The sequence below is a fragment of the Cebidichthys violaceus genome, unplaced genomic scaffold (assembly GCF_023349555.1).
Source record: "Cebidichthys violaceus isolate CVI_PGR_0920_01 unplaced genomic scaffold, fCebVio1.0.p SCAF_31, whole genome shotgun sequence".
NCBI lineage: Eukaryota > Metazoa > Chordata > Actinopteri > Perciformes > Stichaeidae > Cebidichthys > Cebidichthys violaceus.
Window position 1 is genome coordinate 1,729,880 of NW_027176495.1, and position 13,013 is coordinate 1,742,892.

Here is a 13,013-nt window from a genome sequence, read left to right on the forward strand (position 1 = left end):
ACATGACTTTGTTTTAGTCAGGTGACTGTCTGACTGGCCGAGCTTGTGTTCAACCGATACGGTGGCTCGCAAAGCCCAACAAAGCTCGAAGGGCTGAAAATGCGATTAACTAACAAAACCAAATTTTGACTCTTCATTGGCAGATAGCAGCTCCAAAGTTGTGTGGCAGTTATAAGTGAGGACACACACACACACACACACACACACACACACACACACACACACACACACACACACACACACCTCTTAACGCTGCAAACTTACTGTCAAGTCTCAAAGTGAAAGTGTGTGTGTCCAGCCCCCCTCCTCCCTCCTCCTCTTAGTTTGTTTGTTTCTACGGCAACCGTATCAGGTGTCTATTAACCTAGAACACACGTTAGGTTCCCTAAAGGTGACGTTATTCTAGTAAACAAACGATGATCAAATGGATCAAAAGGACTTAAGAATGCTCCAAAGTAATGGTGAGTAGACGTCTCTTAAAATATTACAGAAATAACTTTAAAAAAAATTAAATAATAATGATGAATTATTCTCAAGAAATTGAGAAGCTGTCTATCACTGTTCTGTCTTTGACTCATTAATCTCTCTGTATGTTGCATTGATATGCAAGAAGCTCAAGTGGAGCGTCTAGTGGACAACCTGATAGAAGATGAAGCTGAGAGAGAGGTTCTTCTGGCCAAACCCACCTGCTTCATCATAGTCGGAAGACCGGTATTTATCTTTCTCTTACACACACACACACACACACACACACACACACACACACACACACACATACACACAGACAGAAATGGGTTCCACACACCTTTGCTAGTATACGCAAATATGCATGCAGCCTGAAGTTATTACATCAAATAAATAAACTCTGGCTTTTGTTCTAATACCGTCCACATAACCCAGTGACTCCATATGAACGTTGTGGTGTTCTTTGTGTCAGGGTGTTGGCAAATCCACCTTGGCCCAAAACATTGCAGAGTCCTGGAAGTGTATCCTAATTGATGGTAAGTACAATCGTTGTACTTCTGGTCCTTGTCTCATATTAATTCAGATGTCTCTCATCAGCTTTTATGGTTTTTCAGACACAGATCTGCTAAACACACACCTGAAGAATAAAACAAAGCAAGGCATAGAGGTGAGTATCAAAGGTGAAGTGATCCTTTTGAACGTCATGTGTTTGTGTATATATGAATTTCTTTTTCTTTTAGCTCTTGAACATCTTATCTGAGGGGAGAAGTGTACCAGAAGACATGGTGCTCCAGCTGATTCTTGCCAGACTTGACTCACCAGATGTGGAGCACTATGGTAAATCATGCAGCTCAATCAGTCTCAGCACAGTGGGCATGTATTCAAATTGAACGCTGTAGTGTGTGAGCCGTGCCACCGCTCCTACCTGACAGTGCATGTGTTGTAACACAGGGTACGTACTGAGCTGCCTGCCGTTCATGTCAGAAGAGTGTCTGAAAATTCATGAGCAGCTGGAGCTGATCAAAAACCTCAAACTGACACCTGACTTCATCGTCAACATCAAGGTAACCCACACGTCCTCTGTTGAGAGTCGTGCATTGCATCAGGTGATGCGTTTCCTTTTGAAGTTACCTTGAACACGTCCGTACATCTGTGAACTTAACGCTGCCATCCTCCACCAGTGTGCAGACAAGGACCTGGTCCATCGGCTGTCGGGTCTGAAGCAGCACCCAGAGACGGGCCGCCTGTACAACAGGGACCAGTGGAAGCGTGAGGAGGTGTTTAGCAAGAAGAGGGAGAACAAGGAGGAGGAAGTGGAGGAGGAGGAGGAGGAGGAGGAGGAGGAGGAGGAGCAGGTACGGCTTAAGGGAAAACACCTCCACTGGGATTAACCGGTCCTGTCTTTGGCGTTAGAGAGTAATCTGGTTTGGATTATAATATTAATAATATTAGCCTGTCTGTGCTGTCATGACTTCCTGTTATACAAACTGGGTTTGCTTTCCTTGCAGGAACTCCTAAAGGATTTTATTGGCCGCTTGGTGTGGACACCAGAACATTTGGCCAGAAATGCTTTTCTTAGAATCAACATGTATAAGGATACTGTGCTCAGACCACTGGAGGTGAGTTCCCCCAATGCCCTGTGGTTTCATATCTTGTGTGACATAACCTGAGATGTATCTGCTGATGAAGAGATGGTCTGACAGACTAATACAATGATTGAACAACCAGGTTTACTGTTCTGGGTAACATGAAATGCCCTCCTGAAAACACTCTGGTTACTAAATGACTATTTTCTATTGTACGTTAATTGATTTTTTTCAGGACTACATAACAGGCCACCACCCCCTCTACCTGTTGGAGCTGGATGGAAACAACACACCTGAAGAGCTGCACTCAGTAAAGACACTAGAGATACATTCACCATTTCAAACACACAGCAGTGTTGTCTGTGTGTGTGTGAGCTTTGTTCACATAGCCATGTTTTCTGTGGGCTGATTCATTGTGTTCACTGTTTTGTCTCTAGTCTGTAATGTCCCGTCTTGGATCCATGGCAATAAAGCGTGTCTCCATTCCAGTCCTCCTCCACCAGACTGATGATGAAGAACTGCCAGAGGACGTTGACACGGTCCGCCATTAGTCACCATATTCTGATTTTATTAAAAAAATGTATTTCAAATGTCTCACATCTATAAACACAAAGGTGATGGGGACGCAATAAATGTGCCTGTTGTTGGATTTTTTTAAAATGATGCTCTAACAGACGTTTCCAACATACTCTCTCCACTAAATCTATTCCAAATTGAACTCCATCTCTTTTCCAGGAGGACCTAGTGAGAATAATGTCCTCCTCCAGGACAGCGGCCCCTGGCTTCAGATGGAGAAGGAGCCGCTGGAGCCGAACTTGTCCTGTTGCTCTAAAGGAGGGCACGGTTATTCCTGGCAAGCCTGAATTTTGTGTGGGGTGAGTGATCGTTTGTAGGCTGTGAGCAGGTAGGGAATCTATCCAGCTTCAAATGAGACCGGGTACAAAATGTCAACCGACTCTCATGTCAACCCCTCTGCAGCTTCCAGGACAAATTGTACATCCTCTCATCTGAGGAGGCCTACCAGAAGTTTGTCACAAACCCCCGACGGTATTTACTTCCTCCGATGCCCAGAGCTCCTTGCAGAGTTTCCATAATTGGACCTCCACAGGCAGGGAAGAGCGCTCTGTGCAAGCTTCTAGCTCAGCGCTACGATGCATTGGTGCTCGATTTGGAGGCGTTGGTGCAGCCGGTTCTGGCCAAGGTTGAGCAGGAGAGGCTTGACAAAATCAAAGAGGAGACGACACAGATTGCTGTAGAGAAGATCAAGATGAAGGTGGAGCAGGATGGAGGGCAGAATTCAGGCAAGTTGGGTTTGATGATCCCGATTTTCACCATCACCTGTACTGTTGTATTGTATACATATACATACATATAGTACAGATCGGCCCGTCAAACTACAGCGTAGCATTCATTTGAACGTGTGACCCATGTGACCGCATAATATACCATATTTGTTGGCGAATGTTTTCTGCTGTTTTCAGTGACAGAGGATCATCCGGAGGTCCAAGCCATGGTGTTGTCTGCGCTGGAAGAAGCTAAACATGTGAGCACATCTCCCCTCAGCCTGTATGCTGAGGTGCTGCAGAAGCGCGTGAAAGAGGTATGTCAAAAAACATGGCAGCTGCATTTACACGAGGGTGTTGGTCCTCTATAAACAGCTTGAATTCTGATGTTTACAGATTGAAGAGGCTGAATCTAATGCTGGCTGGGTGCTTGACAACTTTCCCAAGAACTTTTCCCAAATGGATGCTTTACAGCAAGCAGGAATCCTACCAGACGTCCTCTTCTGTCTCACAGACAGTGATAGAGATCAGGGTATGAGACACAGGGACAGTTCATTTCAAACAAAAAGTGGTTTTATTCAAATATGTAGACTTGAGTATATATTAAAGTTCTGCCAGTGTTCATGTGTCATTGCACTTAAATGTGTTGAACAGTTGAACACTTTATTGTTTTAAATCCTTCAGTCCTTTCTTTATATTTGTAAACCATACTGTATTTAAGCACCCTAAAAGCAGCATTGACCTAAATGAACTGTTCTCTCTCTCTCATCTACATTATGTGTTGCTGAAGCTGTGGAGCCACCCGGTCATTGGGACCCAGACGGCCCGGAGATGAATGACCACAAACTGCAACGGCAACAGTTTGTGTCTGAATGGGACCAAATGCAGTCCGCATTAACTGTGGTCCACTCGGTGCTGGAGATGGGCGACAAAAGCCCCGAGGACCTGCTTCAAGAGGTGGTCCATCAAATGGAGAGTGAGTTCAACCTTTCTTCAAGCATCAATCACAGTCCATCATTCTTTTTGTTACACCACAAACCTCATCTCTTTTAATTGGCCAGAATGGAAAGTCAGGTTTCAAGTGAATTCATTGTAACTATAATATACTTGTGACACAACATGTATTTTATGGTTTATCTAATAATGTGACTACTACTGCTACTAGATGCCGTGTTTGGTAAGAAAAACTCTCAATCCAATCTGGTTTGCACACATGCTTTTCAGAACCCTTTGAGCATGTTGCTTCTGAGGTGTCAGCATTGGACCTGGACACGGAGGCAGAGGAGACCGAGGCCTCAGCTGAGCTGGAGAGAGACGAGGAGGGCAGCAGTGACAACGACGCAGCTGAGGAGGAGAATGAAGTCAGTGGAGAAGTCATTTTTTACTTCATAAACTGGTTTACAATACTACAAGTGAAGATGCAGGCCTTAATTAATAACAGCATCTCCTTCCTCTCAATGAAAGCAGGGTGACCCAGCAGTCAAGAAGTTGTTAGGCGATACCCATCATTTCTGCCCCGTGGCCCTAAAAAAACAAAATGTTCTGTGGCCGTGTACGGATGAAATTGCCGCCAAGTACCGTGAGAAGACCTTCTACTTCTCCAGCCTCGGAGCCAGGGACTCCTTCCTTCAAAGCCCTGTTCAATTTGTTGCACAGGCTGAGCCTCTCAAGGTAGAAGCTGAGTAGAGAACACGAGTAGAGAAAGAAAGAGTCAGGGTAAGAAAAGCTAAAAGTCCCTAACAAGCGTCTCATCACCTTCTATCCAAGCCTCCTGTCCTGCGGATCTTTTTGCTCGGCACCCGAGGGTCAGGCAAGACCACCCATGGCGAGTGGCTCGCCCAGCAGCTCGGCATCTTTCACATTCAGTTCAGAGAGCAACTCCAAACGCTCGTCATGGCCAAGACAAAGACGCGGGTTCCTTACGCTGACGAGCTAGAGTCTTCAGAGGAGTCTCCTAGGGATTTGGAGGCCTTAATCGAGGAAGCCAGGGGGGGGGTCGAGAAGGAGGCGGAGGAGCTGGAGGAGACCTCCGCCAGCACAAATTACATGGAGGTCAGCTTTCGATAAACTTCACTGTAGCAGGATCTCCAGTAGTATTTCTAGTATTATGATGCCTGTGAGGATGATGTTTTGAAATATGTTGTGTGTCTACAGCAGGAAGTGGTTCTGACCGATGAGGAGGAGGCAATCAAAGCCTACCTGTCTGATGGAGATCCACTGACTCCACAGATCCTGGATATGGTTATCGCACCATACTGGAAACAGGAGCCATACATGTAGTTATACACAAACACAAAATACACTCTCTAACCTGTCCCATGCGTCATATTTACTCTAATTAACGTAATGTAAAGTAATATTAACTCTTAATAAGCGTAAGTCCCCAAAAACACCTGGCAGCACAAAGTATTTGTTGAGCTTACCTTCCTCCATCTTGAAGATCTACAGGTTTTATTTTGGAGGGCTTCCCTCACAACCCCGAGGAGGTGCAGTACATGTTGCAGAAGCAGCTGTTCCCTGACGTCGTGGTAATGATGGCGGTGGACGTCACAGATGTCCGGAAGCGTCTGTTGCCGACATACTTGAGGAGCTGGCGTGAGCGCCGCAACCACCGCGAAGCGCGGCTGAACCTCCTTTGTGATCTGCGGAAAGAGAACAGGGTAAGCAAGGGACAACTCCGACGAATTGTCCTGACAGTGACTATAGATTGTGTGTGAGTGTCTGGCACAAGTACTTCTCTTTGCTACAGGAGGAGAGCATTGCCAAGAGAAGGGCTGAACTCACCAGTGAAGCAAAAACAAAGGTAAACAATCTCATTATTACCATTATTACCATCCCCTCTCCATCACGGCTTAACCTTCCTTCCTCCTATCTCCAACTCATCAGTTCAGCTATCGTGAGGATGAAGAAGACGATGAGGAGGAGGAGGATGAAGCTGCAGGTAGCGTAGAGGACGGGATAGAGGCCCTGCTGGAGGAGGAGTTTCCTGTAGAGGAGGAAAACAAAGACATGGAGAATGAGGAGACTGAGGAGGCAGCGTCTGAGAGGCTGGAGATGGAGATAGCAGAGCGCTATGCGACGGATGAAAACAGCCTCGATACTGTGACGGTACAAAGACACAAACCCTCATGACGTAGACAGAAATACACATTTATTACCCTTTTTTATATCGGGAGAATGACACAGACGTTACATAAGATTTACAATAGTTTCACAATAGTTGTCTGAAGACATACAGACATTTTACACTCTGATTTCAAGAACACATCCTTTGGCTTTACAGAGAGTCTGCATCATGTACATTCACAAAATTGTAATTTTCCATGAACTCATACATTCTGCTTTGTGCTGTTCTGTCATCAGGAGCTCCTGAGTGAACTCAACATACCCAAAGTCTCAATCAGTGCCTCTCGCAAGCTCCGTATTGTGCGGGATCAGCTGCTCCGGAAGATCCAGCCCCTGCTGACCAACAGGGAGTCGCTCTTCCAAAGATGCCAACCCGTCTCATACAGCGTGGCACACAAGCTGCTGCTCTCCTCCTATAAGCTCCACAGTGCCTTTGGCTGCTGGGATCCCATAAAGGTAGGCGGGATTTAGGAATGGCCACTGTGTCTTTTTTTTATTTCAAATACTTGCCTGACTGTCCTGTGCACAGAGTATTTTAACTTACTGTTTTCTACACACACCTCCCCCTTCTACAGCAGTACAAAGAGAGAGATTTGTTCCAGCCTCTGCAGTGGCCTCTCAATTCCACATATCCCATAATCTTCCATCAGTATATCTACTTCTTTGCGTCTAAGGAGAACCGCAACACATTCATGCTGAACCCCTTGAAGTACCTCAGGCAGCCAAAGCCCACCCAGTCCCTTCCTGTTAAAATAGCAGTTGTTGGACCTCCCAAATCTGGAAAAACCACTGGTAAGTCTCAAGACAGCGGCGACATCATCCAAGCGGAGTTGTTTGTTTTACCCTTTCTCTCACTCTGCTTTATCTCTGCAGTGGCGCAGATGTTTGCTCAGAAGTACGGCTTGGCCCGTCTGTCCATTGGCAGTGTTATGCGTACGGTGCTCAGCGATCATGAGCACACCGATCTGGCCGTCCGGATGAAAGAGCATCTCTCCCAGGGATCCGCTGTGCCCGATGAACTGGCCGTTCAGTGTCTGGAGGTGGCGCTCATGAGCTCGGTCTGCAGCACTCGAGGGTAAGCTGGGGGCATCGAGGCTTAGAATAACCTAAGACTTTATTCTTACTCTGAATCTCAAGAATTCTGCACATCTGTACTCTTTTATTGCTGCTTGAGGGTGTTTGAGGAGACAATATTTGATCCCAGGTACGTGTTGGATGGCTTTCCGAAGACACTTCAGCAGTCAGAGCTGATTGGGTCTCGGAGCATCATTCACATGATTGTTTTTGAGCTGGAGCTGGACACGCTGGAGGTGCTGAGGAGAGGCCTTCTGGACAAGATGAAGCCCAACAAGTTAGCGAGAAAAACACACACCAGTATCAACTCTAATTGTCTTGATGAATATACATCAGAAATCACAAGTGTGAGAGCAGTTTTTGTAATAACAAACCTTCACTGTTAATGTGGTGTACCCCTCTCTCCTCCCACTGCAGGCCTTACCTGACGCACGACAGCTCAGAGATCCTCCACACTCGCAACTTCTGTTACAAGAAGGAGATGGAGCATGTCAGGCAACACTTCCGAGAACAATATCAGAACTGGATCCTGCTCGATGGCATGAAGAGCAAATGGTGGATCTGGAACAGCATTATAAACGAGGTCAGCGTCAGCGTGAAATGTATCACCAACTACCTGGAGAGGACGCGCAGCGGTAAGTCGAAGCTTATCCAGAAATCAGCTCACACTTAAAAGTCAAATAACCGCCCAAACCCTGTGTGCTACAAAAAACCTACATTTAATCTGAAGTTCATCCTCCCTTTGCTTTTTGTAATTTTGAAGGAGAAGCAGCCTCCATCAAGAGACTGTGCATCACACCCAAGGAGCTGCAGCGTCGGCTTAGAGAGTTTGGTCACTACTGCCCCGTCTGCCTGGCTCTACATTACCACCTGGTGGACTGCTCCGAAATTGCAGCCTTAACTCACGCAGCTGAGTACAAGGGACAGTATTACAAGATGTGTGGTGAAGACCATCTAGAGGTCAGTGTAGTGGAGCCGACAGCCGGTCCACATAAACAGATTTTTTACTATCCAGTGCATACAAATATTTGTATGTCGCTCTCTCAACCGCAGCGGTTCCTGACCACACCTGATCATTTTGTGTCTCCCGGCTGCGCTCACACTCTCCCACAAGCCCACCTGTTGCCGAGAAAGATGACTGAGATTCAGGTGAAGAACAGGTTCCCGCAGCAAGTTGAGCTGAAGGGCTTCTGCCCGGTCACTTATCTGGATGGGAAGCAAAGGTGCGTTGTATCGAACATCATCGGGGTATTCAGCCCTATAACACAAATAGAAAGAATATGTCAAGCGGAGTTCATTTGTGTCAGATCTCTTCTTACCGCCCACTGCGCTCTACTGCGTGAGATAGTTCTCCATTCACGGAAGGTTTACTCGTCCCAAGGTACGACGCTCTGGTTCGGGGAAAGATGGAACATGCTGTTGAATACCGAGAAAGGATCTACATTTTTGAGACAAAGCAGAAACAGGACAGGTTTTTGAGGTGGGGACCTATGTCTTTGTGTATTCCAGAAACGTTTTGTAAGTCATGTGTTCTTTTCACAAAGTTAGTTGTGCATATCAATAATATCTAAACGTTTTACGCTACTTGTAATGTAGAAAGTGTTGGAATATTATCTTTGAAGGGTTCCCGAAGCCTACTGGGACCAGAAGCTGCCCACTAAAGTTCCTCCTCTGTGTGAACCTGTACCCCTCACCTCCCTTCCAACGCTGGGCTACCTGGAACAGGTCAGACACAAACTCAAACCTATAATTTTAAATATATGTTTCTGAAGTCTCTTTGACATCCGTCTCGCTTGAGTAAAGTCTGTATTCTTTTTGTTTAGGGTGTCTCAGTGTCCGTCATTAAGGCCATGACAGCGGTTGGGTGTCTCAAACCGAAGCACCCCTTCCTCAGTATACAGAGATCATCACTCCTCTATGTGGCCTTCTACCTGAAAGGTCGGCAGGGGGTCACAAATGAAGCATCATGTGTGAATTGCTTGAAACTTAATAATTATGGTCGAAGCTATGTTATGTTTTATCTAACAAATGTGTTGTTGTTTTTTTACAGCGTTCAACAACAAGAGCACAGACTACAGCCGCAAGAAGTACAAAAAGCGGCTGGCCTCGTTTGAAGAGAACTGCGCTCTCATTCCCTACCTGAGCTCGGCGATGAGAGGGAAGTACCGGCCTCCCGGTGAACGTCTCGTTGACTTTGAGTTCAAACTAAATCGGTTCCTGGCCTTGAGAGACTCGCCAGTTGCCGGCAGTGTGCTGTAGCTGTGCTACTTCATTCTGTGTTAATATTGTGTGGCAACAAAGGTATTTGAAAGCAACCTGCAATAAAAGTTTGTTTTATTCCCTCACACGACTAGCTTGTGTCCTTTTATATTCAAGAAGATTCTGGGAATTACGAGTTTGTATTATTACTTTATTTTTTTCAACCTACAAATATGACAAGAAAAGCTTTCAAACTGAACAAACTCATACAGAAACTCTGACATTTTAGAGTCATCTTCAACAGAAATGTATCCAAAGCCTCCTCCTCCTCCTCCTCCTCCTCATCAGTCATTATTAGTCTGCTGGCCATCTGTCTGGTGCTCAGACGGGTTGAGTATTGCTAAATGCTCTTGAGATCAGTGGTGTTCCTACTGCCGCTGCCCGTCCACACAACCCGTCAGCCTCGATTCACTCGTGCTCCACTGACGATCACGTCCCTGTTTCCTGACTGAGAGGCGTTTTTCGCCCCGATCCACTTCACCTGCAGCTACAGTAAATGTTCCAGTCATTCCTGTCCTGCTGCAGACGCCACATCCCCCACATCCTCCCTCTGTACACACGCACACAGCAGCGACACGCTTCACAAAGAAATCAGTGACAAATGCACATATTCTTTAGGGGTTAATATGTGCATGAGCAATATGTAATTTATGTTTAATAAAGAGTGCATAACCTACATACACATTGGGTCTATACAAAGAGCAATTTCACAGATTCCGTCTCTATTTATTTAAAGTTTCTATGCCTGTAAATCTGGTTAAAACTGTATATTATTACAGCTACAACAACTGATAGGATCAAAATGTCACACTAAGAAAAGTCCAGGTGTAAATAATGAAATATAGATTACCAAAACAGTTCTTTAGCACATCATTAATATTATTAGTAACTACTTTCTTCTTCTAAAAAACAACAACAATCATTTTAATACACTTAAACATTCTAAACCTATATAAAGTCTTTGGTCAGTGTCTCCTGGTGTGGAGCTACAGTGCAGTGTGCGTTGCAGCCAGTAGGAGGCGCACCTGGCCGGGCTCAGGCCGTGGTTCTGCCGGGGTGAAAGTCCGGGACGAAAGTAGCCGCCAGCGTGACCGGAGTAGAGTAGCCGAGGGCAAAATTGTACAGACCGAGCATCAGACACTTCCAGGTGGAGCGCAGTGCTTTGCCGACATTCTGAAAGACAAACATGCATTTATTGATGAATCACCAAGTCTGCAGAATTAACCAACAGAGCAGAAATCTATATTCTAAGAAAGCTTCGGGGAAGAATTAAACCACACAACCATGTAATTATCACCCGCATTCCCACAGCATTCACCTACAAAAGCTGCATTAGTGGTTTGGACAGAATGAGGTTTAACAAATATGGGAATTAAGAGTCGAGATGAATTCAGGCAGGAACTGTTGAATGAAAACCTGCTCATGTGGGCCTTCAGAACAATGGCACCGCAGGAGGAGAGGCTTTATTTACCCCTGAAATGTAAAAGCCCAGTGAACACTATTGTCTGCCGTTTGAACAGGAACGGTCTGACCAGATGAAGCGGATACAGGAAGTCAGATGTTTTAGAAAAATGGAGCAAAAACAATCTTGCTTCCTCAGTGTAGTGTGTAAAAATGACTCCACTCACCAGCAACATATTTAAACTTAAAACAGACATAATAATTAATTATAATAATAAGATTAGAGATAGTCTGGTGATAGTTAGTTAATGGAGCTCGACTGAAGATAAATTTTTCAAACTATATCCAAAGTCAACGATTAACTTTTACTTTGTTTATATACAACTTATTTATGAGTTGCTTACGTGACATTCTGGCCATGAAAAACAGATAAGCTGCTCAGTACTGCTCAGCATGAACATGAACACCAGCTGACTGATGAAGAGGTTGTGGAAACGTTAGAAGAATAACACTTCATAACCCTAACCAATTAAAATCACACATTATGTAACTCTGATTTGTAGGGAAACGGTGATTTTGACTCATTGATTTCAGTTCAGACAAAACTTAAGAGTTTTTCAATAATCAACAACGTTTTAGAATGATTTGAAGGAGGCGGATTGATCATATTGAGTGAGTATATATATATATATATATATATATATATATACATAATATTATATTATATTTAACTTACCCAAATGGAAACTACAAGAAAACAAACAGAGTTGGATCAATCAAGGATCTTCATACCAGAAATACACATAAGATAATATAAGTATATTTACAGCACAATAACAGAGCAGCATGTGGGGACGTTCTCCTGTCTCCTCAGCTACAGCACACAGAGGACCTGCATGAAGCTCTACAGCTCTTTAGAGAGTCTTTAGTCTGACCGGGTCAGCGCGAGTCCAGAACTTAAGACCTGAGATCAAAGACGAGCTGGTGCTGGTTGCCAAAGGAGGAAACAGCTGTAAATAACAGCTGTAAATGTTATGTTATCATAACTGCAAGCTTTAAGCTTCACTGGGATGATCACGTTTCATTTTAAAACTTTCTAGTGATCTGTGAGCTTTAAAGCTGAACTCAACTCAATTACATCATTTTAAGACTAGTTATTACCTCAATAGTCTCACTAACTAAACATGAATTATGCAGCAACAGCATAGAATACAAATTATGAAACCAGCGCTCACACCGAGCAGATGAAACATGTTCTGAATAACTTGTAGCTTGACGGTGGCAATGGATTTGTGTAGATGAACTTCTATGAATTTAAATAATGTATCTAATAAAACAATCAGAGAAGAGAAGAACACCAACCTTCTTGACTTTTTTGTACTTTTCTTTCTTCCTTTTCTTCTTCTCTTCTCTTGCCTTGACTCGCGCCTCCTCATCCACCAGCGGCTCATACCTCTCCGGCAGGAATGTGAAATGAACTTGTCTGTGACTCCTCTCATTCTGCCTCTCGTCGTGGTCAGAGCGATGCAGACTCTCTTGGTGATCCACGTGCTGTTGATAGTTTGCTGCTCGCACATTCACAGTTTCACCTGATGCAGAATTTCCGTCGAACAAGCTCGACGGAAGAGATTTGGGCTTCATGTCGTCTGCTTGTTGTCCCACTGTCCTCAGGAGGTCAGGTATGTTGTCAACAGATGTTATGTGCATCAGTGGAAGTGCATTCCAGTGGACCGCCTTGTGTGGAGGATTTGGCACAGAGCCCTTAAAGGTGCAAACCTTTCCTCTTCACAAGACCGACCCTGACAGGTTTCAAGTTGAA

The 13,013-nt window shown here is 44.8% G+C and overlaps 2 protein-coding genes across 2 annotated transcripts; one reads left to right on the forward strand and one right to left on the reverse strand.

Annotated features, from left to right (window-relative positions):
• The first annotated feature begins 380 nt into the window (after positions 1 to 380).
• ak9 (adenylate kinase 9) lies at positions 381 to 9,840 on the forward strand. The gene is made up of 33 exons (XM_068724577.1): positions 381 to 461; positions 611 to 711; positions 938 to 1,001; positions 1,080 to 1,132; positions 1,206 to 1,302; positions 1,417 to 1,529; positions 1,647 to 1,820; positions 1,974 to 2,084; positions 2,287 to 2,361; positions 2,489 to 2,590; positions 2,787 to 2,926; positions 3,030 to 3,352; positions 3,533 to 3,651; positions 3,731 to 3,866; positions 4,125 to 4,310; positions 4,559 to 4,695; positions 4,799 to 5,005; positions 5,102 to 5,386; positions 5,489 to 5,610; positions 5,775 to 5,994; positions 6,084 to 6,137; positions 6,221 to 6,442; positions 6,698 to 6,916; positions 7,036 to 7,252; positions 7,334 to 7,535; positions 7,665 to 7,811; positions 7,952 to 8,169; positions 8,298 to 8,494; positions 8,588 to 8,757; positions 8,916 to 9,014; positions 9,157 to 9,259; positions 9,358 to 9,472; positions 9,585 to 9,840. The coding sequence occupies exons 1-33, from the start codon at positions 425 to 427 to the stop codon at positions 9,791 to 9,793; spliced, it is 4,974 nt and encodes a 1,657-aa protein (XP_068580678.1). The 5' UTR covers positions 381 to 424; the 3' UTR covers positions 9,794 to 9,840.
• A 120-nt stretch (positions 9,841 to 9,960) lies between these two features.
• On the reverse strand, positions 9,961 to 12,917 carry LOC137882333 (required for drug-induced death protein 1-like). The gene is made up of 2 exons (XM_068724589.1): positions 12,557 to 12,917; positions 9,961 to 10,966 (listed from the first exon to the last, which is right to left on the reverse strand). Exons 1-2 carry the CDS (start codon positions 12,899 to 12,901, stop codon positions 10,829 to 10,831), a joined length of 483 nt encoding a protein of 160 aa, XP_068580690.1. The 5' UTR covers positions 12,902 to 12,917; the 3' UTR covers positions 9,961 to 10,828.
• Positions 12,918 to 13,013: the final 96 nt, after the last annotated feature.

Coding starts and splice junctions, on each gene's coding strand:
- ak9 (XM_068724577.1), top strand. CDS start 425: ATGGATCAAAAGGACTTAAGAATGCTCCAAAGTAATG. Junction 1,002..1,079: donor GAAGTGTATCCTAATTGATG/GTAAGTACAATC, acceptor ATGGTTTTTCAG/ACACAGATCTGCTAAACACA. Junction 6,138..6,220: donor CCAGTGAAGCAAAAACAAAG/GTAAACAATCTC, acceptor CCAACTCATCAG/TTCAGCTATCGTGAGGATGA.
- LOC137882333 (XM_068724589.1), bottom strand. CDS start 12,901: ATGCACATAACATCTGTTGACAACATACCTGACCTCCTGAGGACAGTG. Junction 10,967..12,556: donor AGTACAAAAAAGTCAAGAAG/GTTGGTGTTCTT, acceptor TTTGTCTTTCAG/AATGTCGGCAAAGCACTGCG.